Raw genomic sequence first — 15,389 nt, forward strand, 5'->3', positions numbered from 1 at the left:
TGGGAAGACAGGCGGACAAATGTCAGCGTGCTGGAAGAAGCAAAGACAACCAGCACTGAAGTGATGCTCCTATGCCATCAACTCCACTGGACTGGCCACGTTGTCCGAATGCCCGATCACTGTCTCCCAAAGCAGCTACTCTACTCCGAACTCAAGAATGGGAAACGTAATGTTGGTGGGCAGGAAAAGAGATTTAAAGATAGGCTTAAAGCCAACCTTAAAAACTGTAGCATAGACACTGGCAACTGGGAGGCCCTGGCCCTTGAGCACTCTAATTGGAGGTCAGCTGTGACCAGCAGTGCCACGGAGTTCGAAGAGGCAAGAATGGGGGACTTAAGGGAGAAACATGCCAAGAGGAAGGCCCGTCAAGCCAACCTTGACCGGGACATCCTTCCACCTGGAAACTGATGTCCTCACTGCGGGAGAACATGCAGATCAAGAATAGGTCTCTTCAGCCACCTAAGAACCCACCCCCAAGGCACCAGAGATGGAAGACAATCGTCCTCGAACTACGAGGGATCGCCTAAATGAAAATGAACCAGTGATAGCATGGTATATTTGGCACGTTTTGGTTGGCCTTATAAAGTTATAACTGTGATGTGTTTTTCATAGAATCACAGAGTTGGAATAGACCACACAGACCATCTCGCCCAATCCCTGCCATTCAGGAAATGCACAATGAAAGCACCCTCCGACAGATGGCCATCCAGCCTCTACTTAAAAGTCTCAAAGGAAGGAGCCTCCACCAGACACTGAGGCAGAGAGTTCCACTGTTGAATAGCTCTTACAGTCAGGAAGCTCTTCTTAATGTTCAGATGGAATCTCCTTTCCTGTAATTTAAATTCATTGTTCTGAGTCCCATTTGGATTTTTAGAAGCGCCCCCACTGAAATATGCTATTTTCCATACTATTTGCTTTATCCATGACAGTCCTTCATCCCAGAATCTCCATACTTTTGGGCATGTTAGCTACATGTGGCTCCAATTCTCTATTTCTCCACACTTTCTCCAACATAATTTTGGGGTTCCATCATTAATGTTATGTAGTTTATCTATGTAGTTTGAGTGGATAACAGTACCATCTATGCACAATTTTCAAAGTATTTTCTCTTAGTTATGCTTAAATTGATTTATACGCTTGGGTTTTCCAAATTAAGTCCCATTGTTTCTGCTATATTTGAAAGTAAGTAAGAATAAGGATGCAGCAGCAGCAGCAGCAGCAAGAATAAGGATTTGGGAAATGCAAATATCTTGTGCTGCAAGACACAAAATTGTCAGAACCTAGAAAAGGGTAGAGAATTTATAAATTTAAAAAATGGTTAAACAGGATACTGGCTATAGTCCTATCAGAAAAATTAACCTATAAATTAAGATTAACAAAGAGAGAAATAAAAGAAGATCTATTTGATAATAAATGGAAGCCACTGATTAGCTTCACGTGCAAAAGTATAGGCAGTCCCCAAGTTAGGAAAAAGGTTATGTAAGTTTGTTCTTAAAGTTGAACTTGTATGTAAGTCGGAACAGGTACATTTTTTAAGTCTGACTCCAGCTATAATATGTGTGTGTGTGTCAAAATGTTTTGCCTCCTGTGTCATAAAAACATTATGAATGAACATATAACATCAGAAGTTACTACAGCTCATAGCCTGAACTATCCTCTACGCAAAACTACTATTCAACATAGTCACCCTCAATTTGTACACATTTGCGCCATCATTTAACCCAGGCATCAAAACCATTTTGGAAAAATTCATGGTCTTGCTTTGTGACCCATGATTTCAAAACTGTTTTAACATCATTCAAGTCATTAAATCTGAAACCATGTAGGCTGTAGGGTAGGTGGAGCACTACTGACAGTCAAGTCTACCAAATCAGCACAGAAGGTTATGACAACAGTGTTTTGGGACAGACAGGGTGTTATTCTTGTTGATTCTCTGCAACATGGTGCCACAATCAACAGCAAAACCTATATGACCACACTTATGAAACTTAAGGAGGCAATAAGAAAGAAGAGAACCACTAAAAGGCATTTGTTCCATCAAACTTCATCACAATAATGCACAACCACACATGTCATTTTTCATAACCCAAATGGGCTGGTCAGTAGTGTCTCACCTACCCTACAGCCCTGATCTGGCCCCTTCTGACTTTTACCTGTTGGGACCTCTGAAAGACAACCTACGTGATTGTCAAATTCAAAACTAACGTCAAAAAAAGATTGTGGATGAACAATTAGAAAATATATTACAATATATTACAAAAATTATGTGTAATGGACATAATTAGAGTCAGTAGAATGAATGAAACTGACAGAGCTGTATTTTTATAACTATATGAATGGTGTTGGGAGGGGGGTATGTATAGATCTAGGAACAGATGATGTAACAAGGTAACTGTAATATGTTAAATGTTTTAAAGTAAGCAATTTTGGTTTTTATTTTGCTGGATGACAGTAATCCTTGAACATATTTTCTGGATGTGAAGAGAACTTTGTTATAATGATATAGCTTTTCAAAAAAACAAAGAAAGAGCAAAAAGCGACATGGGAAAAAGTTTTAGAACATTTTCCAGTGTCCTGTTATGATTTAAGAGCTTTGATTTAGATATTCTATACCAGTAGTTCTCAACCTGTGGTTTTGGCCTACAACTCCCAGAAATCCCAGCCAGTCTACCAGCTGTTAGGATTTCTGGGAGTTGAAGGCCAAAGCATTTGGGGACCGACAGCTTGAGAATACTGTTCTATTCAATTAAAATTGAGAGTTTTGCAAGGAAATTGCTCTATTAAAATATTGGTTATAACTTAAAGCGAATAGCATATACTTAATGTGTTGTCAAAGGCTTTCATGGCCAGAATCACTGGGTTGCTGTGACTTTTCCGGGCTGTATGGCCGTGCTCCAGAAGCATTCTCTTCTGACATTTTGCCCAGACAGGAAACAATCAGGGCCAGATGTCCCCTCCTAACAAAGAATTCTCCGAGGCAGGAAGCAGTCAGGCTTTGAAGCTGCCTGGCTATTCATGCTAATCAAGGTGACCAACTGCAACATTCACACCTGCCTCAGACAAGAGTTCTTTCTCCCACCCTGGACATTCCACAGATATATAAACCTCACTTGCCTAGTTCCCAACAGACCTCACAAACTCTGAGGATGCCTGCCATAGATGCAGGCGAAACGTCAGGAGAGAATGCTTCTGGCACATGGCTATACAGCAACCCAGCATATACTTTGCACATAAAAACATAACCAAATCTGGAAGAACACATGTTTAAGGTCACAGCCTATCCCATTATTCCTTCCTTCCACCCCTAGGCCTTTACTCACCATGGCGACAGACTCCGCGGAACACGACGCTCTGAATGCCGCTGCCGAGCCGGAAACGTTCCCCCGGAGGAGCCTACCCCGGAAGTAAATCGCCTACAAGCCGCACGGGTAGCGCCCCAAGAGTTACGGTCTTCGTGCTTCTTTGTGTCAACTTCCGGCTTCCTGTTGCCTCCCCTTCCGGGGGCTGGAAATGTGTGGGATTACGTAAGCGTGGAAGTGAAGCAGATGAGCGTCAAGGAGGCCTTACTATATAAATATCACAATAATTTTAAAATGTGGGAGGCTTTAATTACACTGTAAATAGAAAAGGGTACAGAGATCAGCTCCCTGATTTTTAATCCGATCCGGTTTATGTCTGTTCCTGGCATAACTATTTTCTTAATACTGAATTAAGCCTGTGGGAGGCCTCCAAGGACGACCAGGTACTATTGCAGGCATGGGCCAACTTGGGCCCTCCCTCCAGGGGTTTGGGCCTTCAACTCCCGCCATTCCTCACAGCTTCAGGCCCTTTCCTTTCCCCCCTCAGCCGCTTAAGCGGCTGAGGGGGGAAAGGAAGGGGCCTGAGGCTGTGAGGAATGGCGGGAGTTGAAGGCCCAAACCTCTGGAGGGGGGCCCGAGTTGGCCCATGTCTGGTCTACACTGTAGAATTAATGCAATTCCACGCCACTTTAACTGCCCTGGCTCAATGCTATGGAGTCCTGGGATTTGTAATTTGGTGGGGCACCGGCACCCTTTGGCAGAGAAAGCTAAAGGCCTTGTAAACCTACAACTCCCATGCATTGAACGATAGCAGGTCAAGTGGAGTCCACCTGCATTAATTCCGCAGTGTAGATGCACCCCACATTCAAATCCTGGCTCGAATAGAATTCCATTCTATCAATTTCATTCTTCTATTGATTCAACGTATCAGGATTTAGCATTTTTCATTTCCGATCTGAAAGAATCAGAATTTACTGGGTTGTTGTGTGTTTTCCGGGCTGTATGGCCATGTTCCAGAAGCATTATCTCCTTACGTATCGCCCACATACATCCTCAGAGGTTGTGAGGTCTGTTGGAAAACTGAGCAAGTGGGATTTGTATATCTGTGGAAGGTCCAGGGTGGGAGAAAGAACTCTTTGTCTGCTTGAGGCAAGTGTGAATGGTGCAATTGGCCACCTTGATTAGCATTGAATATCCTTGGCAGCTTCAAAGCCTGGCTGCTTCCAGTGCTTTGAATGCGATTTCCTGCTTCTTGGAAGGGGGTTGGACTGGATAGCCCATGAGGTCTCTTCCAACTCTTTTTTTTTTTTTCGTGTCAGGAGCAACCGGAGTTGCTTCTGGAGTGAGAGGATTGGCCGTCTGCAAGGACGTTGCCCAGGGGACGCCCGGATGTTTTGATGTTTTTACCATCCTTGTGGGAGGCTTCTCTCATATCCCCGCATGGAGCTGGAGCTGATAGAGGGAGCTCATCCACACTCTCCCCAGGTGGGATTCGAACCTGGCAGCTTTCAGGTCAGCAACCCAACCTTCAAGTCACTTAGTCCACTACGCCATCTGGGGGCTCCTTCCAACTCTATTATTCTATGATTCGATTCCTGTCTGGGGAATCCTTTATCAGGAGGTGTTAGCCGACCCGGATTGTTTCATGTCTCGAATTCCTGTTTTCTGAGTACTGTTTTATATTTACTGTCCTGATTTTGGAGATTTTTAATACTGGTAGCCAGATTTTGTTCATTTTCATGGTTTTCTCTTTTCTGATGAACTTGTCCACATGCTTATAGATTTCAATGGCATCTGCGTAGTCTGACATGGTGGTTGTTCTAGTCGTCCAGCATTTTTGTGTTCTCAAATAATATGCTGTGTCCAGGTTGGTTCATCAAGGGCTCTGCAATTACTGACTTTTCTCGTTGGATTAAGTCAGAATTTAACCCGACGGATTCGTTCCTCTTCTACATAAATCGAAAACCTCTCTTACATGGCCAGGTGTTTGCCTACTATAAATTACAAAGTGACAGTTCAGCTGCTCTTTGGAGTCTTGTCATCCTGATACTTAAAGCATTTAACCTTCTCTGTTCTCCCTCCAGTAAAAGATGTGGCTCTGGGAGCTTACTTTAGTTAATCCTATATCGCTCAACTTTTTTTCAACAACAACACAAATCAACAGCTTTAACTTTTACTTGAGTAACTTTTACTTGAATAACTCTCAGTCAACCAGAAATCCCCATGACTGCTAGTTAATGAAGAATCTACTGTATCATCCAAAGCTCCAAATGGGCGTACTCAGTATGACATGAGACTAATAGATTATTTTTGCTATATTACAATATATAGTACTCTAGCACTACTGTCTCATGTCTCCCTTTTTTGCACCTTTGATAGCCCCAACACTCTCTATGGGGGACAATTAATCATAATTTTTGTTTATTTGGGGCCATTTAGGCAACATACTTCTTCTGAGTATGTGTGTAAAACACGTGCTGAAATTATCCTAGAGGGCTTTCAAATCCATTTGGGAAAAGTTTTTAAATGAGCCCCCAAGGATCCCAAAAATATTCCAGAAATCACATGAGGACTGTGGGGCATAGCTTTTCAATTTCTTCTTTAGTCCCATTGCACCCCAAATATAAAATAATAAGTTTATGCAGGAACAGCTATTGCTGTACTACCTGTAACTATCATTAGATGTCGGGTATATTTCTACATTCAAGAGCATGGTTTTAAGCTGTGGCCCTTTTTTTCTTTAAAGTAATAAAAAACCCAGACATACCCACTGATACCTGTGGCAATCCCAAAATGACTCACTGCACCTTGCCCTACAGTTGCAGATGTAAATACCTCCTCATAAGGTAATGCTGCCACAAGGATCTTTAGTAGATCCAGTGATATTATTGTGTTTGTATATTTATTTATTTATTTACAGTATTTATATTCCGCCCTTCTCACCCCGAAGGGGACTCAGGGCGGATCACATTATAACACACATAGGGCAAACATTCAATGCCCATAAACACATCAAACAGAGACTGAGAGAGACACGCAGAGGCAAGTTAACCTTCTTCTGAGGGGATGTTCGGTTCTGGCCACAGGGGGGGGAGCAGCTGCTTCATCATCCACACTGACGGCACTTCCTCATTCCAGGTCGTAAATTGGTTAATCTTGCCTCCCCACTTTATAAGTGGTACCTTATCTCCTACTTGATAGATGCAACTATCTTTCGGGTTGCTAGGTCAGCAACGAGCAGGGACTATTTTTTATTTTTAATTGACGGGTGCTCACCCCGCCACGGGCTGGCCTCGAACTCATGACCTCATGGTCAGAGTGATTTAAGGCAGCTGCTCAACAGCTGCGCCACAGCCCGGCCCCTGTATAAGGGCTGATCTCAAACATCTTGGTTCTACTTCGTTATTATTGGTTTCCCATCACCAGGTGGGAGGCATGAATCTGATTAATAACCAATATAATTCTATTCCGAACAATTTATGATATCTAACTTAATCATTCCTTATTGCTTAGGGCAACCCAATATCCTGTCTGATCTTGGAAAATAAGGATACAATTGGTTAATATTTGGGATATGGGAGATCCCCACATGGTGCTATAGGCTATGTTTCAGATGAAAAAAACGTGCAAAAATTACCATGCCTAAGGAACCCCTATCACTGTGAATCAACAGGTGACTTGAAGACACATACATACATATGGAAGTATGTTATCCTTTATCATTAATATAATACTACCAAAGTTTTCCCCCTTGCAGTGTCTTGCTTGCCTGCCACAATTCCTCTCAATGCAGGAAGACAAACCTGACATCAGTTGCTCGCTGTGCGTCTTCACGTTGTTTCCGATTTGTGGCACCCTTAAGGTGAGCCTATGATGGGGGGTTTCTTGGTTCAGTTTGTTTGGGTGTGTGCGTGTGTGATTGGTTGCTTTTGTCTCCCTAAGACTGAGAGTTTAGCTTGCCTGACCTCAAGTTGTTGTCCAGTGCTCAAACCACTACAACATATTGACTGTGGCATCCAAGGACAGACTACAGTTGAAATTATAGGTGAATCCATGATTTTGGCACAGTATCCACTTTTTGCCAGCTCTTCTCACTTATGAAGCTCACATGGGGCTGCTTGTGTCCATCCGTGCAGCCCCAAGGCTTGTTTACAGAAGCAGACCACTCATTGAATCAGTTTTGAATGCTAGTAAAAATTATTTTAGCTTTGCTGCTACTCAGTCGTTTAGTCGTTTCCGACTCTTCGTGACCTCATGGACCAGTCCACGCCAGAGCTGTCGGCTGTCGCTGCCCCCAGTTCCTTTAAGGTCAAGCCAGTCACTTCACGGATACCATCCATCCATCTTGCCCTTGGTCGGCCTCTCTTCCTTTTTCCTTCCATTTCCCCCAGCATTGTTATCTTTTCCAAGCTTTCCTGTCTCCTCATGATGTGGCCAAAATACTTCAACTTTGCCTCTAATATCCTTCCCTCCAGTGAGCAGCTGGGCATTATTTCCTGGACAATGGACTGGATGGATCTTTTTGCGGCCCAAGGCACTCTCAGGATTGTCCTCCAGCACCAAAGTTCAAAAGCGTCTATCTTCCTTCGTTCAGCCTTCCTCATGGTCCTGCTCTTGCATCCATAGATTACTATGGGGAATACCATTGCTTTGACTATGCGGACCTTCGTTGCCAGTGTGAAGTCTCTGCTCTTCACTATTTTGTCAAGGTTGGTCATTGCTCTCCTCCCAAGAAGTAGACATTTTCTGATTTCCTGGCTGCAGTCTGCATCTGAGTGATCTTCGCGCCTAGAAATATAGTCTGTCACTGCCTTCACGTTTTCTCCTTCTAATTGCCAGTTACCAATAGGTGTAGTTGCCATGATCTTGGTTTTCTTGACGTTTAACTGCAACCCAGCTTTTGCACTTTCTTCTTTCACCTTGGTGATAAGGCTCCTCAGCTCTTCCTCACTTTCGGCCATCAGAGTGGTATCATCTGCATACCTAAGGTTGTTAATGTTTCTTCCAGCAATTTTAGCTTTATCATGTGTTAAAGTGGTGTGTAGTGTATTACCGTATTTGTTTTTCAGTCACTGAAATGTATTTGCAAGCTAAAATAACCCAGGTTTCTTTTTTTAATTGACAGCACGCCATACCCTAAAGTATCAGATAAGTGGTAATAATTCTGGTTTTCCCCAAAGACAGGAATCCTTATATGAATAATCTACATTCTCTTTGAAGCAGAAGACAAAATTATATTGAGCTTTCAGAAATAATCTCACCCCGAACCATTAGTCAAGCAGAAGCCATACAGTTCAAGAACTATACTGTCAACGTGAACTGACATATATGGTAGGTCTGCAACATGAACATTTGTGAATGCTTGAGAACCATTTGGAGGCTGATGGATGGAAACTAGGAGTAATCTACAACTTGTCAACTGAACATTCTGGACACTCTGTCATCCGAAACATTAGATGTAAGCTGGTATTTCCAATTTATCATGATCCAACTAGAAAGTACATTCAACAATTTAATCAAATATATAAATAAAAGTTTAGATGTTACTTTTTAGTTACTCAGTGACAAATGATAAAGAACATATCTTGTGTTTCAACTGCTGTGAAGTTTATTGTTTTAACAGCAATTAGAACTGAGCAGGAAATAACTATTTACCATGACATTTTGCATACCACCTGTATCTTGGGAAACCATTTCACAAACAGCAAGAAAAACCTGTTTAAGAGAACAGCATGCAGTACTGATCTTGAACTTTGTTATTAGGCAAAATATGGTAACTTTTTCAATAAGGCCATTAAGCCTGAAGGATAACATTTCCAGTGCTGTCTCTTCTCTGCAATAAGTGATATTTATTTAGAGATTAATGCGCATCAGCATCAGAACCAAGTGGTAGATTTCTCTCACTTCCTGTTGTCTCACCTTTGTTCTTAACTATGAGTAGTTTGTAAGTTGGTTATTTTTAACTCAGAGACTGCCTGTGTAGGGGTCAGGAAGCAGCCCAGAGAGATGCAAGGAACATGGCATCAGAGTCATCCTAGTTCCCAGCCCAATGCTAAATTTTTGCTTGGCCTTTCTTAATCACTGAGCCATGAAAGTGTTCACTGTAGGACTCTGCAGTCAGTCCAAGCAATAAATTAGTGGTTTCAGATGCCATACTGAACCACTTTTAATTCAACACCACAAACACATCCGTAAGTGGTACTATCAAGGAAGCGGGCCATATAGTCCTGTCCATCTTTTTCTTTCTATTCTCAGAAAAAAATAAGTGGAACCCAAAGACAAGATCACTATTGTGGAACTATATATGGTGTAGATGCCTTTAGTATCCCTATGCATTAGAGCCTCAATAGTTCACTCAGGTCCTGCCGAGAGATGTGGCTTTTTTCATTGATTCTATCCAACTATGTCTTCCACTTTTCCTGCTGCCTCCTACTTCACCAAGTATTCTTTTTAAATGAGTCTTGGCATTTCACAGCGTGAGTCAAGTACAATAGCCATAATGTGATATGGTCATTTTGACTTCTAGAAAAGAGTTCGGGGTTGATTTATCAGCCATGTTGTTATTCCAACCACACTTCAAATACATTGTCACCTTTCTTCATTGTCTAAATTTCATAATCCGAAATCAAAAATATGGTGAAATGATACTGATTTTTGTATTACCTTTATGTTTCAAAGTGATATTATATTTTATGCACTATAGTCAACACTTTTTTTTAACATAAGTGTTTTAAAAGGTGACCATTTTGCCCCACTCCTTTCCTTGATCTTTGAGAGAACAAATCTATGAATTGTTGAAAATCCCATTTCTGAGCACTGTGCTCACTTAATTGTGATAAAGTATGAATAATATTTAGATTTCAAATACTTTTGTAAAAAATTAAACTGACCACTGATTCACTAGTAAATTTCCATTTTAATACATGTCAGCTCTTATCAGTGTCTTATCTCATTGTTATGCTTGCAGGACTCTCTTTACCTTGCTGCATTATAAATAAAATGTAATGCTTTAGAATACAAATTGTAACCTTCCATATACACCAGTTTGTGTAGGCACTGCATGTAACAAAACAAACATGTAACTTGCTAATTCCCCTCTTGCAGGATTGGTGTTGCTGTGTCAAACCATAGCCAGGGCAGGAGGCTGGATCATAAAATAGCTGCTCTCTTGACTCCATCACAATTTAAAGTCTTAAACTGGTTTTACAGCATCACATATCTGTCTCCTTCACCTGCTTCTGAAACTCTGCAGTTTTCTTGCCTGGAGATTCTTCTATGTATGCTATCCTATCCAGAAGCAGCAAACTGGAAACTGTCAAAAGCTGGATTTATTATCATGTTGTATTAGAGTGTGTCCTGAGTGGCAGATGGCACATGTTTTCTTCAATTAACAAGTATTATGTCAAACATTCGTAGATATTTATTATGGAGGCAAGAATTAAAATCTGTTTCTAATTCGATAATCATCCAATTTGAATTACTACTTTCATTCATGCCTCAGTATTATGATCTATATATATAATAAAAGTGAAATCGGAGTATGTATCAGGTTTTGATTGGCCTGGCGGAATATGTGCTCGCGTTTTGATTGGCCGCCACTATCCCAGGCCACTGAGACCAACAGGAATGACGGATCTGCACCAAACTTGGCACACTTCATCCCCACGATGCACTTTATGACCTGCTGCCATTTGGGGGAGGATGGACCACAGATGATGGGATTTGCAGTACTTTCAAACACTTTAACTCCCACAGACTACTGCAATGCCCACCAATGATAGAAATGGACCAAACTTGGCACACAGAACTCCTGTCGACCCCTTTACATCCTGATGTATATTGGGGCAGGATGGACCAAGGATGATGGAATTTGCAGTACCTTCCCTCACTTCTTGAGACCACAGCAACTGCCACAAATCACACAACTGAACCAAACCAGGCACACATATCCCAAATGACACACTTCACATGCTGCAGCAGTTTGACGGAGGGTGGACCAAGGATTATGGGATTTGCAGTACATTCATCCAATTCACCTCCCACAAACCACTGTGATGCCCATGAATGACAAAACTGTATCAAACTTGACACGCAGGTGCAGGGTAGCCCACTTTACATCCTGGTGCAGTTTGGGGGAAGAGAGGCCGTGGATGAGGGGACTTACAATATCTTCATTCACTTCCTGAGACCACTGTCACCCCCATCAATGTCTCATCAAGACTTAACTTCAAACAGAGAACACCCATGACTCACTCTACACCCAGGTGCAGTTTGGAGGATGATGGACCATGGACGATGGGAATTCCAATACTTTCACTCACTTCCTGAGAGCACCGCGACCCACACAAATGACTGATCAAGACCAAACATGGTACATGGAGCCCTCATGACCTATTCTACATACTGGCTCTGTTTGGAGGGGGATGGACACTGGACGATGGGACTTGCATATGGGAGCTGGAGCTCACCCGCACCCACTGAACCCAGCTGACATTGGATATAGGCTACACTTGGAACACGGGCAAACAATGCCTTTCTCAAATGACCCGGGCATCGCCGGGTCTCCAAGCTAGTAGTAAATAAAACGACACAGGCCTCTTACTGGAAACTTTTATGCCATTCCTTAGTAGTGCATGCCATTGCAGATCTCAATTATTTCAGTGAATTTATCCTGTTAATGCCTTCCAGTTCTGTACGGAAAGCCTTGCACGATTTTGGAACAACTGATCCGTTAGCTCTTACCTGCTACTCAGTTACAAAGCTATGTAATAAAACTTGCCTATTTTGGGGGGAGGGGAGACCCCAACATTATCAAGGCTCTGGAGGCTCCCTAAAGACATGATTATTTGGGGGAATTGTAAGTGAATTAAATAATGAATGGGATGGAGAGTAAAGAATGATATTCTCCCCTGCCTCCCAAATGAGTAACTGGTACCATCCAATGTAGTGGAAAATTCAGTACATATTTCTTATTCGCACATCACATTGTTTACCAAATGAATCTGCTAAAAAAATTTTTTTGGCCAATTTGAAGTGGCAAATAGTTTAACTTACGTTTAATTTATTTTATTTGAACTACCATACTATTAAAGACTAGAACGAGAGAGTGCCCTTCAATGAACTTACCCAACTGCTGCTCCCTTGTTGGATCCCAGTGATTATTTGAAGGAATGGTGCTTTCCACACGGTCCCCACCATACCCATTTTTTCCATGACTCCAGTATTTTTTTGATTCCACCATGGAGACTTCAAGATTTGAAATTAGCAGATTTATCTTACCCATTTAATGTAATCTTTCTCTGAATTCTGGTCTATAGCTTAACTGGCAGTGTCTTAGGAAAAATCAAACGCTTAATTATAATACTGCAAGTTGTGAAATTTATGCAGAGAAAAACAAATGCAAATACTGCTGCTGAAGTGATGTATTTGACAAGTCTACAGTTTAAATGATACAGGAATTAACTTTGTATAATACATTGGTGGTACAATAGTCAATGTTCAGCTTTTATTCTTCCATATTTGCATTCTTGGTTGTTTTGCATTATGTACTTGAAATAATAAACCCCAAACAAATAACTTCAGCCAAACTCCCCTTCCTCCTCCAGCTTTATTGATAGTTTAAAATTACATTTCTATATTCTAGGACTTCAATTGCTTTTACCATCTGACTTTAAAAACTGATTACAAGCAAATGAAACTCAACAGTTGTCTAAGTGATATAGTATACAAAAATAACATCTTGATTTCTGTGAAAATGCATTTCTTTGCAAGTCCTGAATAGCTCCAAATTGTATATGCTGTAAGCATTGATGTTCTGGGTTTGATTTAGTTGGAAATATTTAATGTTTCCCATTACCTTGTGATCTCTTATTAGACATTCATTTATTGTATTACTGTTACTTCAATTCTCGATTTCTTCCTCACTCTCACGGCCATTAACAGGCATGTGCATTGTTTTGTTCATCCCACTTAGCTATATGCTCTAGGTAAGGCCTGATACAGTTACTTGGTGTTATAACTTTTACTTAGGTCAGACAATCCAAGGCCATTATTGTAATAAAATTAGTTATGGTGGAAGTGTCAGACACTTCCCGTTTGTTTTCCTCCTGCATATGATCATCACTTCCATGGAAACCAGGAAGGCTTTGCTGGTCTGACTTAACTCTTTCCACTTATCCATCCCTATTTACCAGTGGCACGGAAAGGGGGTTCTTTAACAAAGCATTATACATAACACCTCTACCAAACTAAACATAAACATTTTTTTGTAGTTAAATGCAGAAAGTCGATTTTTCCACCCCTTTCCTCCTTTTACACGGCAAGTAAAGCTCACTGGCCTGGGAATAGCCTCTATCTGCCAACCTTTGGCCAGTGAAGAGGATTTAGAGAAAAATAATACAACCATCAATCAGAAAAAGGAGGGGCGACAAGGATAACAGTTAAGCTGTAGCCTCAATTGTGCATTCCCGTGCAAGGTGTCCTGACTCGCCACAACGATAGCAGTTGACTTCACTAGTCTTGCTGCAGTTGATGGCTACATGGCCAGTTTCACCACACCTAAAATCAGACAAAACAGAACTTTAGCCCCACTTGAAAAGTATGGACAAGCTGAGTATTTGGGATTCTACAGATTGCCAGTTACAAAGTAAGCCTGTCCCGTGTTGCTTGAGGCCATACACATACTGAAATCTACAGTACAACACATGAACTCTGGAACTACAACTATTAACAACTAGTAAAGGTACAAGGATCACTAAAAATGGTCTAAAAATTACTCAAAATAATGTAATGAAACATTGGCAGAGACAACTCATTATAACATAGCAGAAATTGATGTATAAACTGAGTTATCATAATGGAACTAACTGCCAAATGCATTAAGCCAAGCTTTTACCTATAGCATTTCACTTTGGTGCAGTCCTTTTGAATGTGTCCAAATTCCCCACAAGAATAGCACTTTTGCTCATCTGCATGGTCACAATCACGAGCCAGGTGGCCAGGTTTACCACAGTTGTAGCAGCACTGCTCTCTCTCTCTCCTGGGCTCCTTGCAGTCCTTAGCAATATGGCCACCTCTACCGCAGTTATAGCAGGCTTCCACAATAAGAAAAAGGAAACAAAACAAGACTATAAAACCTTGTAATCATTACAGGACATTATGTAATGTAGGGGTATTTCACAATTCAGTATTAATCAAATCATTTTCATCTATAGTTTCAAAACTTTATTAATATTTACCATCCTCCTGAAGATCACAATCCTTGGCAAGATGACCAGATTCACCACAGCGGTAACAGATGTCAGGGAGTGATGAAGACATGAACTGGAAGCCTATCGAGAAATACAGAGCTCTTTAAGAAATCGAGTGAAGATACAACACATTTCACTTTGAAGTCATAAAATGGGACCTTTATAGTAGACAATTTTTCTTCTCATTCAGTAGTGCTATACATAGGAAGAGAATTAAAGGAATACATGACTTGATACATTTTAACAGAAAATTATTGAGAGAAGCTACCTCTGCCACGGCTTCGCATTCCACGACCACGGCCCATTCCAGTAGGGCACTCCCGGGCCCAATGGCCAGTACGACCGCACTTGAAGCACTCGTTACTGCTCATCACTGCAGTTAGGTTTCCTATATGTGAGAAAAACATTAAAACCATGCACATGAGTAGTCACATAAAAATGTTTACAAGTTAGGCAGTGTTGCCCTGTTGATTGCATTTGGAATTCTGTTTTGGCCATTAGGACTTATTTGGCTTTAATTTCTATGAATTAGTTACCTAAAAATCCTCATATGTAGAAAGTAAGGGTTTACAGTAACTGCAAGTACTCTGCAGTTATCAGAGGAAAAATAGCCATTAAGTGGCTACTGGAGCTGTTAAAGCAGGTTGACACAAAGCTTGCCCCACCCTTCCACTTGTTGTTCCTCAGAACTGGCATCTAATTTCCCACTCCATTGCTAAAATGGCCACTGACAAAGCAAATGGCACAAGTGCTAAAAGCATTAAGAGCTGCCACTTTGCCCTCTCATTCATCAGCCCCAGCATCATAACTGCCCCCACCATTGTATCTCAACACCTCCACA

General features: G+C 41.4%; 2 protein-coding genes across 2 annotated transcripts in view; both read right to left on the reverse strand.

Annotated features, from left to right (window-relative positions):
- Window positions 1-3,470, reverse strand: part of isy1 (ISY1 splicing factor homolog) — a 28,245-nt gene extending 24,775 nt beyond the window's left edge. The window contains exon 1 of the mRNA XM_003217678.4: window positions 3,321-3,470. Within this exon, the coding sequence (XP_003217726.1) occupies window positions 3,321-3,323 (3 nt within the window). The 5' untranslated portion in view covers window positions 3,324-3,470. The remainder of the gene's footprint in view (window positions 1-3,320) is intronic.
- Window positions 3,471-12,706: 9,236 nt separating this feature from the next.
- On the reverse strand, window positions 12,707-14,936 carry cnbp (CCHC-type zinc finger nucleic acid binding protein; the record flags this gene model as incomplete). The annotated part of the gene is given in 4 exon segments (XM_062973858.1): window positions 12,707-13,856; window positions 14,194-14,395; window positions 14,537-14,629; window positions 14,817-14,936. Coding segments are annotated over 4 exon segments (516 nt in total). The 3' UTR covers window positions 12,707-13,738.
- Window positions 14,937-15,389: the final 453 nt, after the last annotated feature.

The sequence above is a fragment of the Anolis carolinensis genome, chromosome 2 (assembly GCF_035594765.1).
Source record: "Anolis carolinensis isolate JA03-04 chromosome 2, rAnoCar3.1.pri, whole genome shotgun sequence".
In the NCBI taxonomy this organism is placed as follows: Eukaryota; Metazoa; Chordata; class Lepidosauria; order Squamata; family Dactyloidae; genus Anolis; species Anolis carolinensis.